Source organism: Pseudonaja textilis, chromosome 1 (assembly GCF_049901715.1).
Source record: "Pseudonaja textilis isolate UNSWEBS1 chromosome 1, rPseTex1.2, whole genome shotgun sequence".
Lineage (NCBI taxonomy): Eukaryota > Metazoa > Chordata > Lepidosauria > Squamata > Elapidae > Pseudonaja > Pseudonaja textilis.
Window position 1 is genome coordinate 199,865,399 of NC_141990.1, and position 26,522 is coordinate 199,891,920.

General features: G+C 34.5%; 1 protein-coding gene across 1 annotated transcript in view; it reads right to left on the bottom strand.

Moving 5' to 3' along the window:
- EPC2 (enhancer of polycomb 2) overlaps nucleotides 1–26,522 on the bottom strand; it is a 47,283-nt gene that overhangs the window by 3,989 nt on the left and 16,772 nt on the right. The window contains exons 2-11 of the mRNA XM_026697235.2: nucleotides 22,184–22,343; nucleotides 19,147–19,292; nucleotides 16,077–16,283; nucleotides 14,575–14,723; nucleotides 13,750–13,882; nucleotides 12,027–12,218; nucleotides 11,478–11,567; nucleotides 9,025–9,170; nucleotides 8,585–8,928; nucleotides 336–472 (exon numbers count right to left, since the gene is read on the bottom strand). Coding sequence (XP_026553020.1) covers nucleotides 336–472; nucleotides 8,585–8,928; nucleotides 9,025–9,170; nucleotides 11,478–11,567; nucleotides 12,027–12,218; nucleotides 13,750–13,882; nucleotides 14,575–14,723; nucleotides 16,077–16,283; nucleotides 19,147–19,292; nucleotides 22,184–22,343 — 1,704 coding nt within the window. The remainder of the gene's footprint in view (nucleotides 1–335; nucleotides 473–8,584; nucleotides 8,929–9,024; nucleotides 9,171–11,477; nucleotides 11,568–12,026; nucleotides 12,219–13,749; nucleotides 13,883–14,574; nucleotides 14,724–16,076; nucleotides 16,284–19,146; nucleotides 19,293–22,183; nucleotides 22,344–26,522) is intronic.

Genomic DNA, 26,522 nt, shown 5'->3' on the forward strand with positions numbered 1-26,522 from the left:
AGAGACTGGTCTATTTGAGGTAGATATGAAGACAAAAAATGGATTATTATTTTTTTAAAAAAGCAGTACTGGGTCTACATTGGTTTCTAGAATATAAGAGAAACAAGTAAAATAAAATACATGAAATAAAACCAAGACCACCATCCCATCTAATGTCTTCTGGCTAAGGCATATTCCATCAGTTGGGTTAAGAGTGATGTAAGTTATAAGGCAACACATATGGGGAGGACACCAAGATGGAGCAAGCTATGAGCCATGGTGGCACAGTGGTTAAAATGCAATACCACAGGCTACGTCACTGCTCACAAACAATTTTCAAGAAAGGTATTTGTTACCTGTGCTTTTGGATATGTCTGTTGGGACTGATGCTGAGACTGCTGTTTCTGCTGGAGCTGAGCAAGTTGCTGCCTTTGCATTTGAACTAACTGCTGTTGATGTGTCTGAAATTGTTCTTCTGTAATACCCCCAGTTACTGTAGATAGAAAGGACAACATGCTTGAACTTAAGGTAAGTCACTGCATAAGTTCCATGGATTGGGAAATGAAGCAGTTTTTAAATAGCTGTATTACATAGCACAATGAATTTATGAAATGATCATTTTAAACTTTTAAACTAAGCTGTTCACTAATTTAATTAGTTAACTACTTCTTATAAATTGAATAGCAGATGGTGTCTGTAACAAAAATAATACATAGGTTAAGAAAAACATTTGTAAAGTGTTATTTATTATTTTAAAAAACACCAAAAACAAAAGCAGCAGTTTCAACTGCATTTAATCATCATTCATTAACTGAGTTGTTATATCTGTAGTACTCCAGAACTCAATGAATTTTTTACTGTGATTTGAAAACTATGGATAGATTTTACACGTTCCTACTGCAGTACTTGCTAAAGTTACTAGGTTGGAGGCCACCAAAACTATAAGGGTAGTTTCAGCATGCAAATGTTTAATGAGACAAAAGATATGAAGACCTTCACATTTCTTATCAATAGTCCTGTCTGTACATTTTATCTTCCTAAGCTTACAGTTAAGCACAGAGTTTATCTCTTGTACCGCCTGGCTTTTTCAGACCTCCCACCATTCAATATCATAGCCAGCGAATAGCAGTACTTTGTTAGGTCAAGGTTATCTGAATGTAGGCTCATGCTACTTCTAACTCCATTGAAACAGAGAATATGTTATAAGCAGGTCTATCACAAATAATGGGAGTAAAAATCTAATGTGCTTTTTTTTTCTTGTACCAATTATCTCAATTAATGATTAAGCACCTGCCTAGTTAAGAGAATACCTACAACAAATGAATTTCTTAATACACATAGCAACTGCATCACAAGCAGAGATACAATTTAGCATATAAAGGAAATTGGGAAACTGTATCATTTGCTCTGGTTTTGTCTAACAGCTGATGGCTCATGAAAACTCCCACTGGTCTTGATTAGAATATTTCTGCAGACATTCATTTCATTTTCACTCATACTATTCCAATTTAGATTTTTTTTAAAAAAAACCACCCACAAGTATAATAGTTTGGAAATATATTTTTGGGATGGTCAATTAAATTAGCTTGAGCAATCCAACTGAACTTAGCTTATTTAGAAACTGAAAGGCTTTGTTGGTCAGTTATGTCAATATAATTTTTTTATGAGAAACATATTCTATTCCAGAAGTTACCACAGCTTTCTAAATAATTACGCAAATCAATGAAAATAAACTAGAACTGAGCCAATGAGGCTAAAACTGGTTCAAAAGCATTTATGGTTGCAGTTAAATTACTGTATATTTATACCTACATACAGTATATTTATACCTGTAATATAGAAGACACAAAAACATTTTCAACTGTTTCAGTTCCATTTTGAGTTTTCAATTCCATTTATAATACCACAAATATTTCAGATATTTTGCAACTCCAGGCCCTGTTTTGTTTCTTATAATTTTATGTAAGCATCAGGGGCAAAAGAAAAGAGTTTGTAAAATAGTTCATATTGTAAAAAAGGTTAAAACTAAAATCAGAAAATTGATATAAATTGCTTTAACTTTCTCTATTGTAGGGTTAACAGTTGGCACTCTTTTAATAATTGGGATGCACATAATATTTTTAAGAAAGCGAGATGATCCAAACTGGTATACACATGGATAGGGTCAGGATTTTTTATATTTTGATTAGCTGGGAGAAGAATGTTCCAGGATTACTTAGCTACAACTTGCACTGTATGACATTTTAGAATTTATACTGCAGTTTGTTAGTTACTTTAACTACAGGAGTTTCTAAAAAAGCTCCGGAGCTTCAGGCTGCTGATTCCTATAGTAAATATTTTATTGATATATTTATTTTACATGCTGCCCATCTCACAGTCACAAAACTCTGGTCATCTCACCAATATTCGTTTCTCCAAAATCTATTAAATCTTTTGATTTGTAAAAAATGGGAATGGGAAGGTAATGTACACTCCTCACCCTGACAATGTTCCTTTGAAGGGAAGGATTTCAAGAAGAGCAGAGCAGGTGCAATTCAACTATATATCTTTGTTCAGATCTTTGCACAAGAATAAAAGTGAAGAAAAGGGGCAAAGTGTCATTCCTCAACTTATGACTACAGCTGACTCCAAAATTTATGTTGTTGAATAATTTAAGTGAGCCCCCCCCCCCCCCATTTTACAACCTTTCCTGCCAGAGTCAAGTAATCCCTGCAGTTGATAAATCAGGAACCCAGCTGTTAAGTGAATCTGGCTTCCCCACTGACTTTGCTTTTGAGAAAGTCACAAAAGGGGATCCCATGACCCCGGGACACGGCAACAGTCATAAACATGCATCAGCTGCAAATCATCTGAATTTTGATTACATGATGATGGGGATGCTGCAAAGTTAGTTAACTGAAAAAGGGTCATGAGTCACTTTTTTCAGTGCTGTTGTAACTTTGAACAGACACTAAAAGAACTGTTGTAAGTCAAGGACTATCTGTATATCCTTGCATTTCTATTACAGGTAGCCCTTGACTTACAACCACAACTGAGCTCAAAAATTCTGTTGTTAAGACATTTATTAAGTTAATTTTGCCCCGCTGTATGACCTTCCTTGCCAGAGTAGTTAAGTAAATCACTGTGGTAAAGTTACTAGCATGGTTGTTAAGTGAATCTGGCTTCCCCAATGACTGCTTGCCAGAAGGACGCAAAAGTGATCACATGACCCTAACCCACTGCAACTGTCATAAATATGAGCCAGTGGCCAAGCCTGAAGAGAGATCTATAGTTCATCCTGAGGTTGAACATGATAATGTACGTAATACTTCAGACTACAAGTAGTCCTCAACCTACAATCATTTGTTTAACTGTTTGAAGTTATGACTGAGCTGAACAAAAAATGACTTATGACCAGGCTTCTCATTTACTACTGCTCCAACATCCCCCGCAGTCCTATAATCAAAATTTGGTTGCTTAGTAATCAGCATGCAATTTGTGACAGTTGCAGCATCCTGATGTCATGTGATTACAAAGTCAAGGGGGAAGCCAGATTTGCTTTAATGATAGTGTGATTTGTTTAACGACGTGGCAAAAGTTGTAAAAGCAGTCACAAATCATTTAACGCCTGCATCACTGCCCAATGAAAGTTCCAATCGTGGTCATGTCAAGATTTAATTATATGACCCAATTATAGTCGTATGCCAAGATTTAATTGTTTCATTCAGTTTATCTCTCCAATCATTTAAGCTTTCCTCTGCTTAAAAAATCACCTCACATGTGAAATCTAGAGAGCAACAGCTAGGTTTCCAAATGTAAAGATTTTTTTTTTGACCTGTAGGGACAAAAGCAGGTAAAACTCTGCTTCCATTATTGATAAGGAGTCAAATGTATTTTAGTATGGACTGTTCCAACGATCTACAGAGGAGACCTGCTTCTCCTCAATAAAAACATATAAAACATCCAAGGGAAATCTAAAACATGATGCCGTATTCAATATGCATTCTGACAAACAAGACGTATTTTGTAGGTAACACAGAATTCAAGTGATATGCTCGGAATTACTTCCTGGATGTATCTGTCTCTTAATTCAAAATATTTGTCTTTTTCTCACTCGTTAGGACGGCCGTGTACCAATCTGGAAGACGATGATTTACTTCTACTTTTAGAACACTACTGAGCCTTAAATCCCCCGCCCACCCCTCTTTTCAACCTCTCTCTGCAGGAAGGCTGGCCCTATTGGATTGGATTGCCCTAGGCCACTAATGGACCTGATTGGGTTCCAGAGAGAACTTAAGGTTATTCCAGAAAGCTTAATATTTAGTTCGGTTGAAGCCTTGGAGGCTGAATGGAATAATAAAGTGGATTGCGCCTGGGTGGCCTTTCTATGCCTAGATTGCTGGTGAAAGACAGGAAGTAAAGATGACCAAACACGAGCTAGAGCTGCTATGAAGGCCTACCTCATGGCGTTTAGGGTGGTGAAACGTAATTATTTCTCCCCCCTTATTGCGTCTGCTGATAGCCACCTAGCAGCACTGTTTCAGTGATTCGGTCCCGCCTTAAAGAGAATAAGTCTACCTAAAGAGGCATTTTGAAGAATATGCTGCACATCTGGCAGATAAAACCAGTCACATTTGCTTCGTGTTGGACTCCAGCCTTAGAGCAGAGTCTTGGAGACAATGGAGGCTACAACTTGCAAATCAATCTGGGAAGAGCTTGAGCCCACTGAACCCAGGGAAGAACCTAGGGTTCTCTCAGCTTCTAGTTCGGCCACTTGCGTATTAGATGTTTAAATGTTGATTGACAGGGACTAGAAAACAAGCTTTTTTCTGCAGCAGTCCCTGCTTTATGGAACACCCTCCCTTCGGACATTAAAGTGGCCCCAATTCTGTTAGCCTTCCATAAAGCTTTGAAGACTTGGCTATGTTCTTGAGCATGGAGCACTACATACGCCAAGGGCCCCACCTCCTGGCTTTATTGTTAACAGGCCAAATATCTTGCTTGCTTGAATTAGACGTTTTAACATTTTTTTATTGTTTTAATGGTTTTTGTTTTAAAATGCTTTAAAGATTTTAATTATGTCTCTTGTGAGAAACCCAGAGTTGTTTGCTCAGATAGACTATTATAGAGATTAGATTAGAGTAGATTAGATAGATAGATAGATAGATAGATAGATAGATAGATAGATAAGATAAGATAATTCTCTCTCACACAAATATACATCAGGATTAACAAAATCTATAGAGTGATCAACAATGGAATCCAAACAAGTTATTTCTGAAGTGTTCATTGGTAGGGCACATCATAGACATTTTTGACTGTACAAAGCCATCCACAATTTGAAAGACAGATATATGTTAATGGCATTGCACTTAACTTCCAATTGTAAATTCTGCTCTAATTTTTTTACGCTAACTTGTGGCACACTATCTCTCCAGAACTATTTGGGGTTTTTTTGTTTTTGTTTTGAAAGAATAGATTAAGTTTTCATATTTACAAATGTTACTATTTTTGTTACCCCAAAATAATTAATGACATTTTGACTGTGGTGTAGAACAGGGTTGATCAGTTTTACAAGTAGTATCATTCAGTTCTATTAGTAATTATCACAACTCTATAGCTTGCAAAACCTATTTAATGTATTGTTTGGATACTAGATCACAGTTTAAAACACTATCTGCTAACAGCCTCTCTTTTCAACAAGGAGCAAAAGATGTGTTTTTGGTATCAAATATAAAGTGCAAAAAGCATAAAATATCCGTAGCCCATTATTATTATTACTATTATTATTGTTGCTGTTGTTGTTATCTGTAGATTGCTTTCACATTTTCTTCATTTTCACTACCAGGCTTAATAACACTAATGCATAAGGGAATGAAGTTTACTTAGTATGTGGTAGCTTATTTGACTAGCCTTGATTGAGGAACTCTTCCTTCTTTGACTACATTTTAGCTGGGTTTTTTTTTTCTTTGATTGCTTTTGTTTGCATGATACTTACTTGGATGTTAGTTAATAGATACATGATGAGGAAAATTGTGTTTAGGTTTGTTCACCCCTTTTCTTGACTTTTGGTTGCTTCCTTTCTTAAATGATTTGTAGGTGGAGCTTATCACAACAGGTCTATTAACAACTAGTTAATTGGCTATGACAATGTATCTGTTAATGGCTCTCAACCATAGAGTAGATCTATTGAAATGAATGAGATTTAAGTTATAATTAATATGGATGACTTAAACTCAACTTAATTCTCCTTATTTATGTATATAACATAATTTCAATCTCTCATAAAATTTACTCTTGAAAATACAACACAAAATTATCTGTATATTTTTAGTAAGAACAATTGTGCTGTCAGAAGCAACAGATATCAACATAAGACTATCAATCCTTCAATTTGACAACTGGTATAAATTTCCGGACTGTTCCAAAAAGAGGTTTTTACAAATTTATGGGATTAAGGGCCTACAACATTTGAATGATACCAAAGCATGTGCCTTTATATAGGAATTTGACTTCCTAAATAAAGGCACCAAGCCATTTCTGTTTACCATTCTCACAAAACACACAATGAGCAGTCAAGAAACAAATTGTTAAAATACCTATACTTAAAATAGTACTGAATTATAACCAAGTTCATATTTATGAATTATAAAACAGAGCACTATATGCTACAAAGCCCATTCTGGGGGAATCCTCTTCCATCTCCTCTAAGCTTATTTAAAAAGGCAAGAGAGAAGAAGTCTAGCTAGATAACCCAAGCTCTGTTCTTAACAGTATTGCCAAAAGGTTATTCTTTATTATTTAGTTTTAATTTCAGCATTAAATCACCTTCGCTGAATTTGTATGAAGAAACTATATAAAGACTTAGAGTAGCCCACGGAAGTTGTTCCTTTCATCATAAAATGCAGGTACTCAACAGCCTTGAACACTGCAGGAGGGAGTAATTAATGCTACCAAACATTTTATAATTCTTTCTGAATAGCATTTTCAAGTTGGTGAACAATGGCTACAGAAATCTTAGATTCAATGAGTGAGCTTAGTCAAAAGTAATTCCTAACAGGTGACTGCAGTCTGAATTTGTAATCTGTTCCATAATTTGGGAAAAATCAGCTACTGTCCATCATAAGTCTTATTTCACTCAGTGGAATGTTTGAGCAGATTGTTCTGTAAGGGTTTTATATTTTCAGGCTACAATAGTAATAGCTCTTACTTTTATACTTCCCCATGATGTTTTACAGCGCAAACTAGATTTTCACCAACACCATTCATTATACTTCATACTCCTCTATGCAACCCATCTTTGCTTCTACCACCTCCATAGGCTGTTTCAGATATAGCTCTTCTCCTTTTGAGGAGCTCATCAACTCCATTTAGTTGCAACATTACTGGTCTTTCAGTTCAATTTTCATTCTCTTTTATCTGACTAAATCACTTCTTTCATACTGAACACACTCAGATCTGTATTTTATTGAGCACCATTCATACTTTATTAATTCTGTTTTATTGCACACATTTCTTAAATATATCAAAGCTACTGCATTTAACTTACTTTTCTGTTTACTTAACCTATAGTAGAAAGAAGATTAATATAACAAACAGTGCAGTGGCTGAGTGGTTAGGACACCGGGCTTGTCAACCGTAAGGTTGACAGTTCAAGATCTAAGCACAATGTGACTGAGCTCCTGTTACTTGCCCCAGCTTCTGCCTACCTAGCAATTTGAAAACATGCAAATGCAAGTAGATACATCGATAGCACTTCAGTGGGAAGGTAACCATGTTCCGTGTGTCTCGGCGTATAATCACACTGTCCAGAAGAGTCTTTGGACAATGCTGGTTCTTTGGCTATCAATCAGAGATGGACACTGTCCCCTGAAGTTGGACACATCTCTCAGGGGAAACCCTTACCTGTTTTTAAAACAAGTGATGTCTCAAGACTTAAGATATGAATTATATAGTAATAGGGGCTATTAGATAACTGTGCACAATTATTTAAGATTCACTGTAAATATTTGTTTTTTTTTCCAAGCTTTCCATTTTTTTTCTAAGGGAAACATCTTAATGATTGAATTTTCTCTAATAATCCAGTTCACCATCTGTAAATTAATTTAATATCTTCAGTTTTAGCTGTTAATTATAGAATGGTATTAAAATAGATGAGTACCACCAGAATTCCTGGAAGTTGAATGGTGTAAAAAATTAATAAAAATATTTTTAAAAACTATGTTTTTAAACTAGACTAGACTGAAAATGTATCGCTAATTCAGTTTCAAATAACAGAAAATTGAAAGAAGGAAATGCAGAGACTTCTTGTAATTGAGCAGTATATAAGCAGTATACATTACTATAATTCTAGTAATGTTTTCATAGGAATCAGTTTCACCTACAGCTGTAGGTGAAACTGATTCCTATGAAAACATTACTAGAATTATACCTATACTATATTTTAAAATTAAAGCTATTTTATATGACTAAGAGTACAACTCTGCATAGTAACAGTACTTTTTCTGAACCCCATTATTATAGCTATAACAGACAAGACAGCTAATGACCGACTTTTTAGCCAGGGTTCATATAAAAAATTAAAAAGAAATTTATTTAAAGGTTAATATTGTAAATATTTGCCTACCTGAAATCCCATTCTTGCTGGTGTTCAATAAAGCTACAGAAGGTGCAGAAACTCTTTTATTATTCACAGCCTGCCCTGGTTTCCTTGAGGTACATTCTTCACTATCACTGTCTTGTACGTTTTGTAGCCTTGGTTGGAAACACTGCAGTCGACATGACCTGATATTGCTTAGTATTTCAGAAAGGGAAAGTTTATTTCCACAATGTTTATTGGAAGCATTGGTCCGTGAAAAATTAGAAGAAATGTCTATATTTTGGGAAGAGCTTGAACAACTATTTAGCATATCTGGATCAATCTGCTTCAGGACAGGATCATTTTCTGTGGCTATCCGGTCCATTAATACCCTGATTTTAAAAGAAATAAAAAATAAATATTACGAACAACTTAAATTACAAAATGCTTGCAATAAATATTCAACTGGAGGAAATATCTTATTTTACCTTCCACCTCTCCCAACTCGTCTTCTTGCAAATCCTATACATCTTCTTGGAACTGTAAGTGTTGTGAGACAATGTCTGTATCTTAGCTTATCCAATTCTGCCAGTTCTGAATTTTCATGAGAATAATTAGTTTGGTCCAAATGAGCCTAGAGAAAAATGAAGTGAAAACTGATTGATGACTGATTCATTTAAAAGAATTATGTAGCTGCCCATCTTAAGAAAAACAGTTCTGGGGGACTCCTAACAATAAAACCCCCAAAAATAATAAAAGCAGAAAAACAAAAACTTGGTACCTCAACTATTCTCCTCTGATGCATTCAACAAAACCATCTTCCAAGCTCACTGGGGGGTGGGGGGTGTTCTAGAAGGTAGGGTTCCTATGAAAAAGGCACACTTCTGACATCCCACTACAGGGCAATATTTAAGGGAAGGGACCTGGAGCTTGCCCACACTCTGTCTGACCTGGTACAATGGACAGATATTCTCAGCGGGAGATGGTCCTGCAAATAATTTCACCCATGCCATTTAGGGCTGGAAAGGTGATAACCAGGGTTTTGAATTGCACCTAGAAAGAGACTGACAACCAGTGCAGTCACAGAACAGTGATACAGATAGTCTTTGAATTACATCTGACTGTTTAATGACCAAAGTTATGACGGTCTCAGAAAGGATGTTTTACGGCCTATAAAACACTTCTGGCCATCGTAAGGCATCGCACTGCTCTCCCAAAATCACATGATACTGAAATGAGTGCTTGGCAACCTAGTCATACTTACAACTAGCTACCAAGTGCCCCACAATCATGCAATAGCCATTTGCAATCTTCTCTGCCGGCTTTCTCAGAAATTCAGAGGGGAAGCTGACAGGGAAAACTGCAAGCGGCTGCCGCCGCCTACTGAGAAGACTCTCTCTTTTCTGGGAGCTGACAAAAAAGAGCTGCCTGCCAGGAATAATCTCAGTTCTGTGTGAATCTAAGATTTCCTCCCTACTCAGAATTGAGATTTCAAGCCTGAAGGATTTCCCCCCCACCCCACCCCTTGTTCACTGCAGAGAAATCATTCATTGAAAGAATTAAAACCCTGACAATTTTTTCCCTTTTCCTGCAGTACAATGTAGATTATTCCCCCATCCTATAGAACCTCCCTGTCTCTCCCCAAGGCACCCCATGCTCCTTATCTGGGACACTGTCTACTTCATCCCAATCCAAGAATGGACACAGTATTTTTACAGGGAAAGAATGACTAGCTGCACTGATCCATTAACATTAGGATGGCTATTTATTTTATTTTATTAAATAAATGTATATAGCCGCCCAACTCACACAGTGATTCTGAACGGCATACAGCATTAAACATTCAGTTTAAAATTCAACCCCTCCCTCCCCATGGTGGTGACAACAGAATCAAATATGCCACTTGATTAGGTCCCAATAGGGTCCTCATGTCTGCTGACAAAACGGTGTCCTCAAGGCCTTGCAGAAAAGCAACAAGGTGGGAGGGCAATCTTATCTCTTGGGGAATTGGATTCCAAAGAAAGGGAGCCACCAAAGAGAAGGCCCTTTTCCTAGGTCCCATCCAATGTACCTTCTTGATAGTTGGGATCGGTTATGAAATGGAAATCTTTGCTAGATGGCAACAAATAAGTATGTGTATTACTAAGATTTAAGCCATCTTTGGAATTTTAAGCACTTCAAATTTTATCTTTCACTTCCCTTCCATTTCTTAAAATGGACAGGAGTACTAGGGCTTCCTAGTCAGATACTTTGCTTGCTCATCAGAAAAGCTTTCACTATTTTTATAAGAACATAGATAAGCAGATCATGGATTCAATTCAGAATGGAAGACTGCTTCCTCAATTCTAATTATGACAGCCAGAAGCACGCTGTTGTTAATGGCAGGAGATATACTTCTAGAAATTAACTGGAAACTAGTTGAAACAACTGAAGTCATATTTGTGTCAGAATTCTAAATGCCTAATGTGACATTTAAGTCTAGAAGCAGGCGAAACAAGTAACCACATATTGAAACTGAATTAAGACTTCAGAGCATCAATTATCAGATGTTGAGAGGGAAAAAAAGCAGAAACAGCCACTGATACTGTACAAGCCAAGATATGATTCAATTACCGTCCTGTAATTCAATTAAGGCCATATCAATAATTAAAAGCAACTAGCAATTTTGTCCTCAAGTATACTGTATCTTGAAATACTTCAACAACATCTTCGGGTTCACAACTTGTCAAATTTAATAATACTACAGTTCACATAATCTGAAGCAATTTCATTCATAAATAGAAACCTTTCTAAAATACCTGTAGTAAAAAGGAAGTAGAGAAAGAAGGATAATTTAACAAAAAAAGATCCAAAATATGCATTTTCTTCTGACCAAAAATTAATATTAAGGTTAAAAGTTAAAAAACTTAAAACAAAACTTTTAAAAAGTAAAAATTCTTACAGCATAATATTGGCATCCTGCTCTTCTTCTGAATGCACAGGCTCCATCAGGATCATTTTCTTCTTCTGGCTCAGATATTGGTGAGGATACCTAGAAGCCAAATAAAACTAATTTAAAAACACAATTCATTTATCATTCCTGGCAAATATTTTCTTCCTCAGCTAAGCAACCCAAAATAGTTAAAACCAGGAAATTCACATTTAAAAGTGAAAATAAATTTCAACAGATGGCTTATGAAGAGGCTTCTTGATAATAGTTCGTATTACGTTCGGAGAGATCAAATGCCCAAAGATTCCAGTGAATTTTCAAAAACTCAGCTAGGTTTTAGTCGTTTTCACAAACCTAATCTGTTCTTTGTATTCCAAATTACTGTTAACATTCTGTATGGTTTTTTATCACAATGTATCTTTAATCACAATTTTCTTTTTTTTAGAAAAAAAAACCAAATTCATATTGCTTCCCGCCCCCTTTTCTGTCCAAATATAAATCAGGATTCTTCCACTTACATTTAAAAAAGATCTGCTTTATAATGTGGCTGACATGTATTACCTGGGGGAATTCATCTTCATCTGAACTGTGGAAGTCATATTGTTTGATATCACTTTTACTGATCACAGGCAAGGGCTCAGTAGTAGACTGCTGAGGACTTATTACACTCTCAAGTTTAGGCTTCTTTGGATACTTCTTCTTCTGACGGACAACATCAGACACTTCCTCTTTTAGAGATGAATGGTGAGCATGCTGTTTGTATACAGTAAATTTTGGACAAAACCCCCCACATTGTTAATAATTACCTGATTTTCATGAGACAGTAAATAACTTTTTCTCCAATCGCTGCCCCCAATTATATTTACAAAACTCTGGACAAGTAGCACGTAGAGCATATATTATTCAAAGATTTAGAAACATTTATTGCATTTATCTTATATCATTTTAAACTAACTTGTACCATTTTAACTAACATTTTAAACACTTAGTATTTCTAAAGAATTTGTGTCTAGTATGCATTGTTTCTCCCCAGTGAAAAACATAAGGTTTTCAAAAGGATCTTTCTCCTGTCTTCAAATTCAATTTAAAAACAGCTTAAGCAACATTACATTTTTAAGATTTTTAAAGGAGCTTAGCATGGAAAACAAGAATAGTTCAAATAAAGAGTGATAAGTGCCTACAATGTAATAACCACTAGATGTCATCAAAGTTAAAAAATAAAGATAAATATTTAAACAAATCTTTTAAAAAATATCTGGACCTTTTTTTAAAAAGCGTAATGTTATTTCCTACAAATAATGGAAGCCCAATCTCTAAAATTTCTGAAATAAATACATACAATTCCATTATTACGTGGATATGACTAATGTTTAATTTTGATAAAAAAAAACAAATCATCAAATAATTAATATGTATTGAAAACTCTTTTGTGATCATAAAATTGTCACAAACCTAATATTTAATAATTTTTAAAGAATCCTAATGATGCATTGTCTAAGAGATGTAGAAGTAATGCTAAATCAAAATACTGGTGTGAAAAATATAAGAGGCAATATTACTCGGTCAGAGTTGTGTTTAATATAGTGTAGGCAATCTAAAGACTACAAGCACCCAAAAATATATTTTTGCAGCATCGAGATACTGGACTGCGAACAAAAACATGAAAACTTCATTGAAGCTTAATGCATATACCCTAACCCAGCACAAACATGCATCTGGAAATTATCTGTTCTATGACTTTACTGTTATTACCATCCCAGTATCTTTTAGAAAACTTTCCTACTCTTTCACTAACAACTCTACAAGTTTTGAGGAATAAGTAGATGCAATTAAGAAAAACTACCTAGCATAAAGTTGTGGAAATTCTGTATAATGGGTTACATATGCAAGCTGAAATATACTGCTATTTTTACAAGCATATCAGTGAGATTGGCATAAACAGTAGAAACTTTGCACTAGCATTAACAATATTGAATCTAATATACATGTAATTGTTAATGCTCTAAATTAAAAAACGGACAGCTTCCCAAATCAACTAAAGTTGATTTCACATAGCTACAAGTAGCATCATATAACTGATTGTATTTATCTACTGTTTAATATACAGTATGCTCAATTAAATTTTTATTTTGCTTTGATGCCACTGATGGAAATAAACATAACAGGATAGGACAGAAGAACCGTTACTGTATGTTTGAACAGCCTCTAATACTTCCCACATTATTTAGCTAAAATATCCCTCTAAATTAAGCAATAAATGTAACAACTAAAGTTAGTTACCTACCTTAACTTTACAGTCTTGAACTTTGTGGTGATTTCCGTTATGAAGTGCTGCAGGGGTGGTGTTCATCTCTTTCTCAGTTGAATTCAGCTTAACTTCATTAAGTATTTCTCCTCCATAATCACCCAAATGATATCTTTTAAAAGAGTGAGAGAGCTTATAGATCAAGAATATAGCATAATAAATGAATCTTTTTTTAAAAAAATTATTTTACAGAAATCCTACAAGATGTTCTGATCATCTTTTAAAATGCAGAAGAGCAGATGAAAAATATTTTGTTTGAGGTCATTTTACAACTGATGAAAGATGGAATAATGTTCTATACAACCTGCTATATTTGTTAATTAAGGCAACTGCATATCACAGGTTAAATATACTACAGGTAATCCTCAATTTACAACCATAATTGAGCCCAGAATTATAGTTATAAATTGAGGTATCACATGACTGGATTTAAAGTTATGATTTTTTTTTATTATTTTGTTAAGCGAATGCAGCGAATTACATGAATCCATTTTCCCCCAATGGGTGGGGATTTTTTTTGCCAGAAACCAGAAGTAAAAACCAGAATCTGACAAATAACATCGCAGAATTCTGCAACTGTCCATAAAGTCAAGCCAGTGGCTAAGATCTCAAAATGTGATTAAGTGACCACAGGGTATAATAGATGGCCACCAAAACTTTTGAGAACAGATCGTAAGTCGCTCTCGGGAGATCCTTCATATTTTAATGATCATTAAGCAACTGGTCTTCAGTTGAGGACTATCTGTAGTATTTGGAATGCAAGATGACCTTCCTTGATAAGAATGATTAACTCGAAAGTTTTACCTTTTCTCCACAACTTCTAATGTCAAATGTAGTAACTCTCGTTTTGTTTTCTCTCGTCTCTTAATCATCTCTAAAATTGTTATGGCTCTACTGAACTCTCGTCTTAGTTTCAGCATCTTCTCATAAGAGGCTTCATCATTTTTCCGATTCTGTTAGAAAGGAAGTATCTATATGAAAAACGTATCTTGAAGATGTAGTCAGTCTGAGTTTAAACTTGACTTTATATGGCTTTTAATAATATTGAATATTTGGAGGACTTAGAACATTAGAAGCAGAATTGTCATTTTTCACTGAAGCTTCAAGAACAACCAAAGTCTGCTCGAGAGCTAGAAAACCATGCAGTTTTCTAGCCAGTTTGCGAAGGGAGGGAAGAATCACCAGAATTTAGGAGAATTATCCTGCCTAGGAGAGAAATATTCTCTTTGTGGAACACACTTTCGAATCCAATCTTTAATGAACAAATATGTTAAAAAAAAGTGCCTGTCTGGTGAATTGAAATACTAAAGAATTATGTCTGTTTGTATTAATGTGTCTTTTTTCACAATCTCTATGGATTTTTATGCCATGTACATAGTATACTTGCTATTTGAGAAAGGATATTAATCTTTAAAATTCTGCTTTAAAATTAAAGCACCCCATGCATTCATACAAGGAATCATGCATATCCAAATATCTCAAAAATCATAAAAATACAATAAATACACAGAAATATTTCAGTACTATAATGAGTATCTCACGAGTTTCCACAATCTTACATTTGGGCAATTAAAGAAGTTGGCCTAGGTATGCCAACACCCATGGCTGTCACAATAAAGCCTTCTTTTGTCACCTTCTCACAAATTCTATTCAACAAGAGCATACGTTAAACAGCCTACTGACGTTCTCTATGCATGTTCTTAAAATTCATATGTCTGTGCTTGTCAAATGTATATGCATGCAGTAATTTAACATATGCCTTAATGAATTCATTTGCCTTTCAAAGAAAAGGCAAAATAGTATTGCACCTTAAAAAACTCTGGTTTGGATATAAAGTTGCCTACTGTCCATAAAACAAATGTTTTATGTGCAGTCTGATCCACCAGGAAAATATGAAGATAAATGTCCCACAATTAGATAAAGGGACACTGAATTCTCATAGCAGATCCCTACAAAAACCCACATATTGACAGCAGCAAATGATTTTCTGAGGAACATTGTGTTATTTATTTACTTTTATACAGGTTGCACATCTTTTAATAAGAGATAAGCTCTCAAAAGTAATAGTAACTTAGTGTGTAAGCAGCATTTAAAAAACATACACGAAGCAACTGTAACAACATGCAACTTTTCTGGGGGGAAATTGGCCACTAAATTCAGTAACCAGTTGCACCACATTTAGCAAAAATAAATTGCAACCAAATGCTTGCTTCAGTTTGTAGACAGTTTTTCGCATTGCTATGTAGACATTTGGCTCCATTCTTCAATAGAGACACATTGGAAAACCACTGAATTGAGAACATTACCTTTCTGGTCTGCATTTTCTCAGTTCTCCTCCGAAAAGCCACATAGGGATCATTGTTGGTAGAACCATCTCTTTTCTCTTGTTTGATTTGGGGGATGAGAGATGGCCCTCGGCAGTTCTTACGTTTCCTTACCCAGTAGTCATAGACAGCCTTAATAAGATAATCATCCTCATTTAGCAGCAGCTTAGCTTCCTGAAGTGTTACAAGCTGAAAGAGATACAAAATTATATTTCTAAAATAATCACATCAGAGATTTTAGTAACTGTTCTTCACAATAATTCAAGATGTGAATTTTGTATGACGAAATGTAGAATCAATACTGTATGTATATAAACACAGTTAACGTAATAGAGTTCTCCAAAATTTCTTCATGTACTCACAACTATTTTTTTCCATTATACGCTCTGGACACATCCAGAGAAATGTATTGTGTTAACTGTATTTATGTATGTGTAGCATATCATTCATCCCTTGGATACATCCTCCACAGCTCTTGCATGGCAAATTTTTAAAAAAACCACACACACACACAGAAACTGGTCATATTTCTAGTAGCAAATATTACTGTAGTCAATGGAATGGCACAACTGAATTCAATATAATTACCCTCAACAAGTGTATAAATTATCAAGAACTAAAGCCTAACTTGTCTACAATTTTAAATGTGCTTCAAATAACTGTAATTTTATCCAACAGCTTCTCAAGTATTTAAATTAAGGTATTTAATTTTCTCTATGTCAACGAAAGTTTTTAAGAGTTACTGCATATTTTTTATTTTATTCTTTTAGGAGCCTAGCAAGTACATTTGGATATTATATCATAAAAATGGTGCGTGTATGAATGCCTTAGAATTTATAGCAAATATGCTTCCAGGCTTCTACTCAATATGAGATCTGTCCTGAATTCTACACATACAAACCCTTCAGTGAATATTATTTCACTGTAAACACAGAATAGTCTGTAGTGTTCAGAGTATTTTAAAATCTACTTTTTAGCTAAATCATTTTGTCTTTTTGTTGAAGAAAAAACAAACTGGAAATGTCAATGCTTCATTTTATATAGGTGTGTTGTTGCATTTTTACAGTACTGAAACTGTTAAAACCCTTTTATTCATATGTAAAATGATTATAAAGACAATTACGATGCTCACAAATAGATTGTGTTCAAACAGAGATAAAAAAAACACTGGAAGAATGAAATATTACGCTGTTGTGGAAATAAAAATAAGTCTGCGGAAGAAATGGTCTCTAGGAAGCTTTTCTGCTGTGGCAAAAATGGAAGAAACCCCCAATGTACCTGATCAACCTAAAATTAGTCCTTTCTAATTCCCATTACAATATATGAGATTTCAGTTACTTACAACCTATTTATATCACTGATTTAAATGGGACTTCAATGTAATTAACTTTAGATTGGAATTTACTCAGAAAACCTTTCAAAGCAATTACCTAGCAATTTTTAGTCTTTCTTTCTAATAAGACTATCTTATCTATTCCCAAAGTCAGATTTCTGAGCTGATATGAATTATTACTCACATTCATCCTCCCTCAATAGTGTCTAAAGATGACTTGGTAATAAGGAGAATATTTCTTAGATAAATTTAATCTGCTTACTTTTGTTACCTTTTTTTTTAATTAAGTACCCAGACATTCTGGGTGGTCATGAATTCTGAAAGGTGACATTCTTACATGCAAAAATACATTGTATGAATTGCTTTTTAATTTCCAAATGGCAGATTCATTTATTTTAGGTATTTTAAACCACAAGTTCTATTAAACAGTTCAAGACCCACCCCTGAAAAATTATAGTTTTTTTTTAACTGATATGCATTTGAGATCTATTGACCATCATAACCAATTCTTAAAAATGGAAAATTTAATGACATTTAATGGAAAATTCACTTCACAGTTGAAAGACCAGGCTTTGCACTTCATAACAGCAATGTAGATTTTACTGTATCCTGCATTAAAACATTACATAAAATCTAACTCAATTCCTTTCTCTTTCTGATATGTGCTTTCAAAAGCAAATATGTATTCCAGATATTTTGATTTTTTTTTATTATGAACCAATAAACGTGTCAGGACTCCTTCGGTCTTTTTAGCTGCCAAAATGTTCTACTGGATTAAAGTAAATAACTTCCAATCCAAAGAGTGGAGACCTGTATCTATATTATAAAAGGCAATAGCAATATTAGTACAAATAAGCCAATCAATTCGGCACACTCCTTTCCCTTTCTTGCTACCTAGTCTCGTTTTATACACTTACTACAACATAAGGATCCAGCCTTTCTTGATTTTGAAATCTTGCCACTTGGCAATATCAATAAGCTGAGGATTTATGTGTCTAAAAGTTTCATGTTTTAAAGTAGAATAACAGCTAATAAAATATTTAGATTCATAAAAGGTATGTGGGTCTTTTTCTACATCAACTTATTTAAAATAATTAATAGACAACTGAATTTTGGAGTAATTCAAATATTTCAAAACAATTTGAATATAGAAGTTTGAGATTAAGTGTATGGTTTGTACTGGAGAAATGTACATGTATTAATCAAAGAAGAAAATAACAGGTAAAATGTTTCTCCAATACTTCAAATATAACATTTATGGAAATCATCACTTTCTCATTGCATTCACCATAGCTGTAACAGGAGCACAGCCATAGTAGCCTAAATCACTACCTGCCTAAAATCATCTTTTCTCCTTGCCTGAAATAGCTATTATGTGGTATAAGAAATAGCTCTCAAAGTGAAACAATTTCCACATACAAGTCAAGGCCTCTAAATATTATAGTAGAGATATACACAAAGTGGAAAAAGGGTAGAGGAGCAAAGAAAGGAAAACTCAGGCAAATGGATGCATACAAGTACTCCTTGAATGATTTATATATCATATTTCTTAATTTCTTTATATAATATGAAGGATGTATATTTAGCATTTCTGGTAATAAGAAATAAGTCATGCATTGTAAATAAAGGCATCCATATTTAGCAAAACTAATTAAAAAATCAATTTTATCTGCAACTGCTATAATGAAGAGTTGAGAGGGGGTGTTGAATTCATGATACCTGATTAGAACTAGCTTTTTCAAGCCTGTCTATCATAATTTCAAATTGCAGTGGTTTGATTTCCATCTTCCGATTAAGCCTATTTAATAATGTTTCATCTTCTGAGTCCATATCATAATCAGGTTGTTCATTGTCCAAATTAAAGGCTGAAACACAGAGAAAAAATAGTTTAATTTAAAATGGCATGCTTAAATGGATATAAATATGCTAATGAACTATATGTGGCCGGGAGAGGGGGTGGGTGGAATGGCTATCTAGTGCAGATATTGGAGACAAAAGACAGATTTTTATTACTGGCCAAGCCATTCCCTTGATTGCTGACAAGGAGTTAAGAAAGATGCCATGTGTCAGAGCCACAGAGCACCTTAAATGCAGAAAAATAGGTATTAAGCAACTATGGCAAAATAGTACCTTGATTAAAGAAAGAATCATTAGGATTAATACAATGAAAATCAGATAGTTTGCAAAACATTTACAACAAACCAAGTTGTGAGATATTGGATCTTAATACCCGAAGTCAGTAGACTGTTATAAACACATTTTCAAGACAATAGAATAAATTACACTAGAGAATAGAGAAAATCATATCATAATTTTAACCATGACCCTTATAATGATCATTTTATTTATCACTTCTTTACTGGTATTTAGGAAAGGCTGATTTTAAAATTTTGTATTTATTATTGAATTTATATCCTATCTATTAAATTAAATGCCACCCATGTCATGGTTTAATAAATAAAGTTTTATCTGACTTCCATTTTTATAAAACTTAATATCAAACAGCAATGAAATCAATGCAACTAAAATAAAAATCAGAAAACAAAAATTATAATACTTTTCATTAATGAACGAAGGCTTTGGGAAGCACATACATTTTGGACTCTTTTTCTAAAGTTTGCGATATCTGAAAGCGAATACTTCTTGTGAAGTATATGCCATAGGCTGGACAACACTATAGAAGGATGTATCTGTGATGTGGCGTAGCAAGCTTCTACAATAGAGAAACCTGGCAAGTTTATTGTGTGATAGGCTATGATTTAAACTTAGAGCAAAGAGATGATATGCTATGCCTAGATGTTACTCACCACCTTATGCAGTGTTGAGATCCTGAGTTTACTTTTTTTTTTAAGTAAGCCTGTTTTAAGTATTAAAATATTACTGGACAGAGTGCCAAATCATTAATTGTTTATGAACACTTTCACAATGTTTTTTCTTATTTACAAATAAAATATTACAACTTATTTCATGTTCCTTTTCCAATAAGAATTTCATGACCCTACTTTTACAATGGAAGTGGGGGATGGAGTCAAACAAGGTATCAAGAAAAAAAAACCAGAAATTCATGTTTGTTTCCCAAATTTCTATTTTTTGCCCATGCATCTTTATATTTCTTCTTAGAATTACAAAAATGGGCTTTTGGTGGTCACGTGACCTACCCTTGTAGTCAGTTTTGTGAATGACACAACAAAGATGTTTCAATTTTACAAAAAACATGCTAGATCTTATTTCATTTATGTTAATAAGCAACAGGTTTTCTCAAACAGGTTTACATCACAACTAGCCTTTCACATCATATATTAACCTTTCACTTGTTCATAAATTCAGTGTTTTGCAATAAACTACTACTCAAACTAATCTCGAAGTTAGAAAAACAAAAAGAAAATAACACAAATCTACCCATTAGAAAAGCATTGTTAAGAGACACATAAATATCCAGAAAAATGTGCATTTCAAGCACTAACTGGTGTTTACTGGAATAATTTTGTAGAAAAACAGACTTGCCTTCTATCTGCCTCCACTCTAAATTAAAATTGTAATGGATGATTTTGGAGTAAAAATGCTAAAAGAAGTTTTCATGTAAAAATAAACTCAAAGAAACACCACAATTAACTTTCATAATCAGCAAATTATCTAGCTATTCTGTTATCAAAAAATGACTATTTATGATTTTTCTTGGAAACACATAGTAAAGTTTTGATGAAAACTAAGCCAGCCAAGGCGTTCACTGTCTGCGAATGGTTCTGCGAGTGAGAATCCAAAAAATTAACTCTGCTTGTTTGCTCTGAAGAGCTGTCATCCAAACATCTCTCTTGAGCTAAGACTGAGTCGAAACTGGGACACACAGTCAAGAGAGGCATGGCTACAACTTGACAGGACCCAGACAGGACGCAGAAAGGCAGAGTTAACCCGTTCTTTAGATTCTCTTGTCAGCACACTGGACAACTATTCATATATCTATCAATGAGAGGAATCCTCTGAAGTTACATTTTAATCACCACACTTACATTATTATAAATTCTATTTTTATCAAATTTTCTAAACATGCATGCAGGTCCAAATACTGAAGAATGCAAATTATGTTGTTGAAGTAGTCAGTTTAAATCTGGGTATTTGCTTCCCCCATTTAAGAATTAAAATTTAGCTTTGGGCTTCCCATCTCTCCTAAATAAATAGTTAATAATGGCAAAAGTTATATGAGATAAGCAAGTCAAGAAAGACACTGTTTTTACACGTCATTAATATGTACACACAACATTCATATATTACCTGTTCATGGACCTTGATATTTTGAATTCTTTTAAACAATAACACAAAACTGGGGCACAATAATGTAAAAGTGATAGCAGAACAGAAATGTCAACATTAAAACTAATTTTAAAGATAAAAGACCCGAAAGATATTCAGAAGTATTGAAAGGACAACAGACTAGAAGTCAGGTAAATTTTATTAAACAATTCCTACTTGCCTCATAACAAACCTGCAGAAAGACCTTAAGCACATCTTTTGGGATCAGGCCAGTATCAGTAAGACAAACCAATTTTCTAAATATCAGAGTTTAGAAATTTGATGTGTAAGTACTTTACTCCACAAAAATAAGAAAACAGATATGTTCCTTTACAACATGAATTTAATAATAACTTCCTTTTCTTCAAGACAAACACCCAAATTTCTCTCAAAATCCCATTCTTCCCTTTCTGTGATTTTGATAGGCAATTAAAACAAACAAACAAACAGTAGTTAATGCTGTACTTACGTTGAATATGAATGAACTGCTTTGGCTGTTTAAATTCTCCTTTGTACAAACGACTGTAATAGTTGACATTACTTTCGGCTTCAGGAACTGGAATAACCATATTCTCTTTCTTTTCTCTGAAGACTTGCTGTGCTGAGATTGCTCTTTGCAAATGGTGTTCCTAAAAAAAATCATATTATTTTTATAAAAGCAATATATCCTGTTTTATCAAATAGAAAAAATCTAAAATTTGGGGAATGTTTTCTTTTAGGACAACGAGATACATTGCTTGTCCTTAAATTTAGAAGCATAGTCTTTGAGAAATAAAAATCTTCCTCAGTCATTTCCACATGAGAATGTAAGTTAAGTTTGTAGGAAGGGAGGGAGGGAAGGCGAATCAAGATAATATAAAGCATAAAGCAAAGGCTTGACCCCAGCTCTTGATTGTTCCACTAATTAAAAGTATCTTCAAGATTAAAGTCTGGGAAAGCTATTTTTCCACCTTTCTAAAACCACAAATAAATAACATAAATATGTGTGGGCAAGCATTGTAGAAAGCAGCTTTAAGAGCAACGGACTATTGCAAAGTTTTTCCCAAGGTAAAGGTTGTGAAAAGAAGATACTTGGCAAAAAAAAAAAAAAAGATGAAGAATGGGGAAAGCATTGAAAAAAGTGACTTATAACCATTTTTCATATTTTGTAGCATCCCCATATTCAGATGTTCAAAATTCAGATACTTGGAAACTGGTTACATTTATGATTATAGTGTCCTGGGTTCAAGAGATCATCTTTTGCAACCTTCTGAGAAGCAAAGTCAACGGGGAAGCCATTATTAACCATGCTACTAACTTAATATGTTACTAACTTAACGAACTTAGTGTCACTTTGGGTTTTACTAATTAGATTAATTTGTCGTTACAGAAATGGCTAGTTTATACTATTACGGAAAAGTAAAAAGTTGAGGCTCGATGTTAATGCCTTATTCTGCTGCAATTCTACTACCGTTCTACAGCTGGGGAACACTGCAGTCTTCACTGCCAAGCAGCTGATTGGCGGTTGGATCGGCCTCCCGGAATACCACTGATCATTTGCTGCTGCCTGCTGCTACTGCCAATAGATGGCAGCAGCGATCCCCACCACCTAGAACAGCTAATTGCCAGTATTTCAGGACACTGATCCAACCACCAATCAGCTGCTCAGCAGCCAAGTTTCAATGTTCCTCAGTGGAGGCAACAGACACAAAGGAGGCAGGCTGTTTGCTATTTACTGCAAGGATGCTAACCAGATGAATGCCAGATGGATGCTGGGAGGCAGAGGCCGATTTTTTTTCTTGTTTTTTTCCTCTAAAGCTAATGTGCGTCTTATAGTCTGGAGTGTCTTAGAGTGCGAAAAATATGGTACATATTTTTTCTCTCTCTAATTGTAAACAAATAAGGCAGAAAGACAAAATGTTTGTAGAAGTTAGACTTAGTGATATCAACTTTATTTGAAATGTTAAATATAAGCTCCAATTAAAAGGGATAGCAGTAATTTTAAGTGATTGTCTAATTATGTTGTTACCCTTTTTACCTTTTTTAATATTTAAAAAAAAGTTTAAAATATGTCATCATTTTCATCTTAAAATACAAGCCTACAATTCTATTCACAAACTACATTTAAGTCTCGAGGCTTGAAATCTAAGTACCCAGCTTGTTCAGTTATCAATCATAATCATACTTTTTTATTTTTCTTAAAAGAGAACCAGCTTTATTATCCATTATTACCCAACAATCAAGTTTGTATTGAACCATACTCTTTCTAATCTTCTGTACAACTTAAATACAAATGAGGCTCATTGGACCATATTCATGAATAATCTTCTGGACAATTTGACCTATCACAACATTATCACAATGTTTTTCAGTTCTTTTCTAATTCAGTTCAAAATGCTGGTTTTCAATGAAGTTCTGCATAGTACCTTTAGTTCCAATTGCTGTAGAACACCATATTTGTTTTAATTTTCTGTTTGGAAGGTCACGATAGCATTTTTATATTATTTATAAATTAACATTTTATATTGTCTAATCATGTATCTAACAACTGTAAATAAATCATTATCATCAAGAAAAGTATGAACAGCTTTTACTACTTGTAGCAATGGTGTTCAAACTCAATTTCATTGCGGGCCACCTTAGGATTGTGTTTGATCTCGGGGTCTGGGTAGGCGTCACCAGGATGGACATGGCCAGCTTGACTTGTGTTGGGGGCATCTGTGGCCAGATTGCTCTGCCAGAGAAAACGGGCTCCCTATCTCAGTTTTCAGCTGTGACCGCTTCCTGAAACCCTCTGCCAGCAAAAACAGAGTTTGAGAGACACGCACGGCCCTCTCAAGCTCTGTTTTCACTGGTAGAGGCACCGTGGGTCAGATCTTTGCTGTTTTCAGCACAGCCACATGGGTCAGATCTAAGCACCCTGCAGGCCTTGGGTTTGACACCTCTGACCTCTAGCAATCTCTGTGCATACTCCAAATACCGAAAATATAGTCTCAATTTTAAAATCACCCTTGAATCAAAAATACATTTCTGTACTTTCCTCTGAATATCTCAAGGAGCAAATTCGGGGTGGGATTCTACCTGGTTGGACTGGTTCCATAGAACCAGTTGTTACGATTCTGCCCAGTTTGGAGAACCGGCAAATTGCCCCACTGGCTGGCCCTGCCCCGCCCCTCCCCCTCACTCCTTACCTGGTATGCGCCCCATCAAACTTGCCTGCTAACTTGCCATTTTTCCTTTTTTTCCCCTGACTATCAGCTATTCTGTGTGCCAGGAGATTTAGATTAGCCAGAAAGCAGGAAATCATTGGATTTCTTGCTTTTTAGCTAATCTAAAAGCAGAACTGAACCTTCCTTAGGACTGACGCTTCTATTTTTCAGTGCAGACTCGGTTAGCAGATTGCAGATAGCTAGATCTCTAAGTGAATCTGTGATTCCGTGAGTAACTCAATTTGCTTGCCTGCTTTGCCTGCTTTTGGATAAAAGTTGCTCTTTTTTTAAATAAAAAATTAAATATTTACATAAATATTTACAATATTTACATACAAGCCATGCCCAGTCACATGACCACCAAGCCACGCCCACAAATTAGGCCACGCCCACAGAGCCAGTTAAGAAATTTTAATTCCACCCCTGAGCAAATTCCATAGTTTACTAATCTACCTGTAAATGAGAAAGAATCAAATAATAAAACAAGTCCATACAAAATGCAGAGCCACAACCCAGTTCATTATTGTGGCCAACCATAATGTGTTATAGTTTAGCATATTTTATGAAAGCAGTCCTATTCTTACTAATGAGCCAATAGCTCACATTCATCTAATGAAATTAGAACCTAGCTTGTTTCAGGCCTCATCCAATCATGTAAGTATTATACAAAGCTTTGACTGAAAATTTATTTCCAAAAATAGTTCTGAATCTAAATGGAGCTCAGCATTCCTAGAAAGTGAAAACAATTGGTGAAAGCAATTTCATATCAAAGCGTTCCTAGCTTCTCAAAAGAAAAAAGACAGTTTAAATAGGAATTTTGTGGCAAGCTAGATGGAGAAATAGATTGCAGGCATTTTATTTTTGTTATAAGAATATCATGCTTCAAGTAGATGAGAACGTTAAGCAAGTTTCTTGTTTCGCTTTTTGCATGCGTCTTATATGGAGAATGGGAAAGCGCTACATGTTTCCCACAATATCCATGTTTTATTTGTGTCCTGTATGTCCACATTTATGTGTGATTATTTTAGTAAAATAGTTTTTTGTTCTGTTGTATGATATCTAATATGCAATTAGTCAATATAGTATTTTGGTTATGTTTCTCTATGCACATTAAGCACTTGCATATATAACAAGTATATCTACCATAATGGTGATTTATAAAAGCCAATCATACCTTAAAATAATTGTAAAGATGTAGCTCTGGAACAACGTAAACCCAGGAAACTGACTGATGGCTTCTCTATGTAAGTCTACAACACGGGTCTGTCCCAACTATACTAATATGAAACTGCAAAGACTATACAACAGCAACCGGATCAAAGTTCACATATACTTAGATCAAAGTTCACATATACTTAGAGACAGTTATATTCCTCCTTATTAATAGTAAAATATTAATAGTAAAAAAGCAAAAAACTATTCGAGGGAGATAAATAGCTAATTTAAAAATAACCATTTTATGAATACTACAATAAAATGAAAGACTACAATAAAGTTTAGATTCACAATTAGTTTTTGTTCATGAAAAGGAATTCAATGAGAAGTCTATGGTACAGCCAAAGCTATTTGCTGATAGAATGAAAGATATGGTTGCAAATCTACATTCTCCCAAAGCGTTCC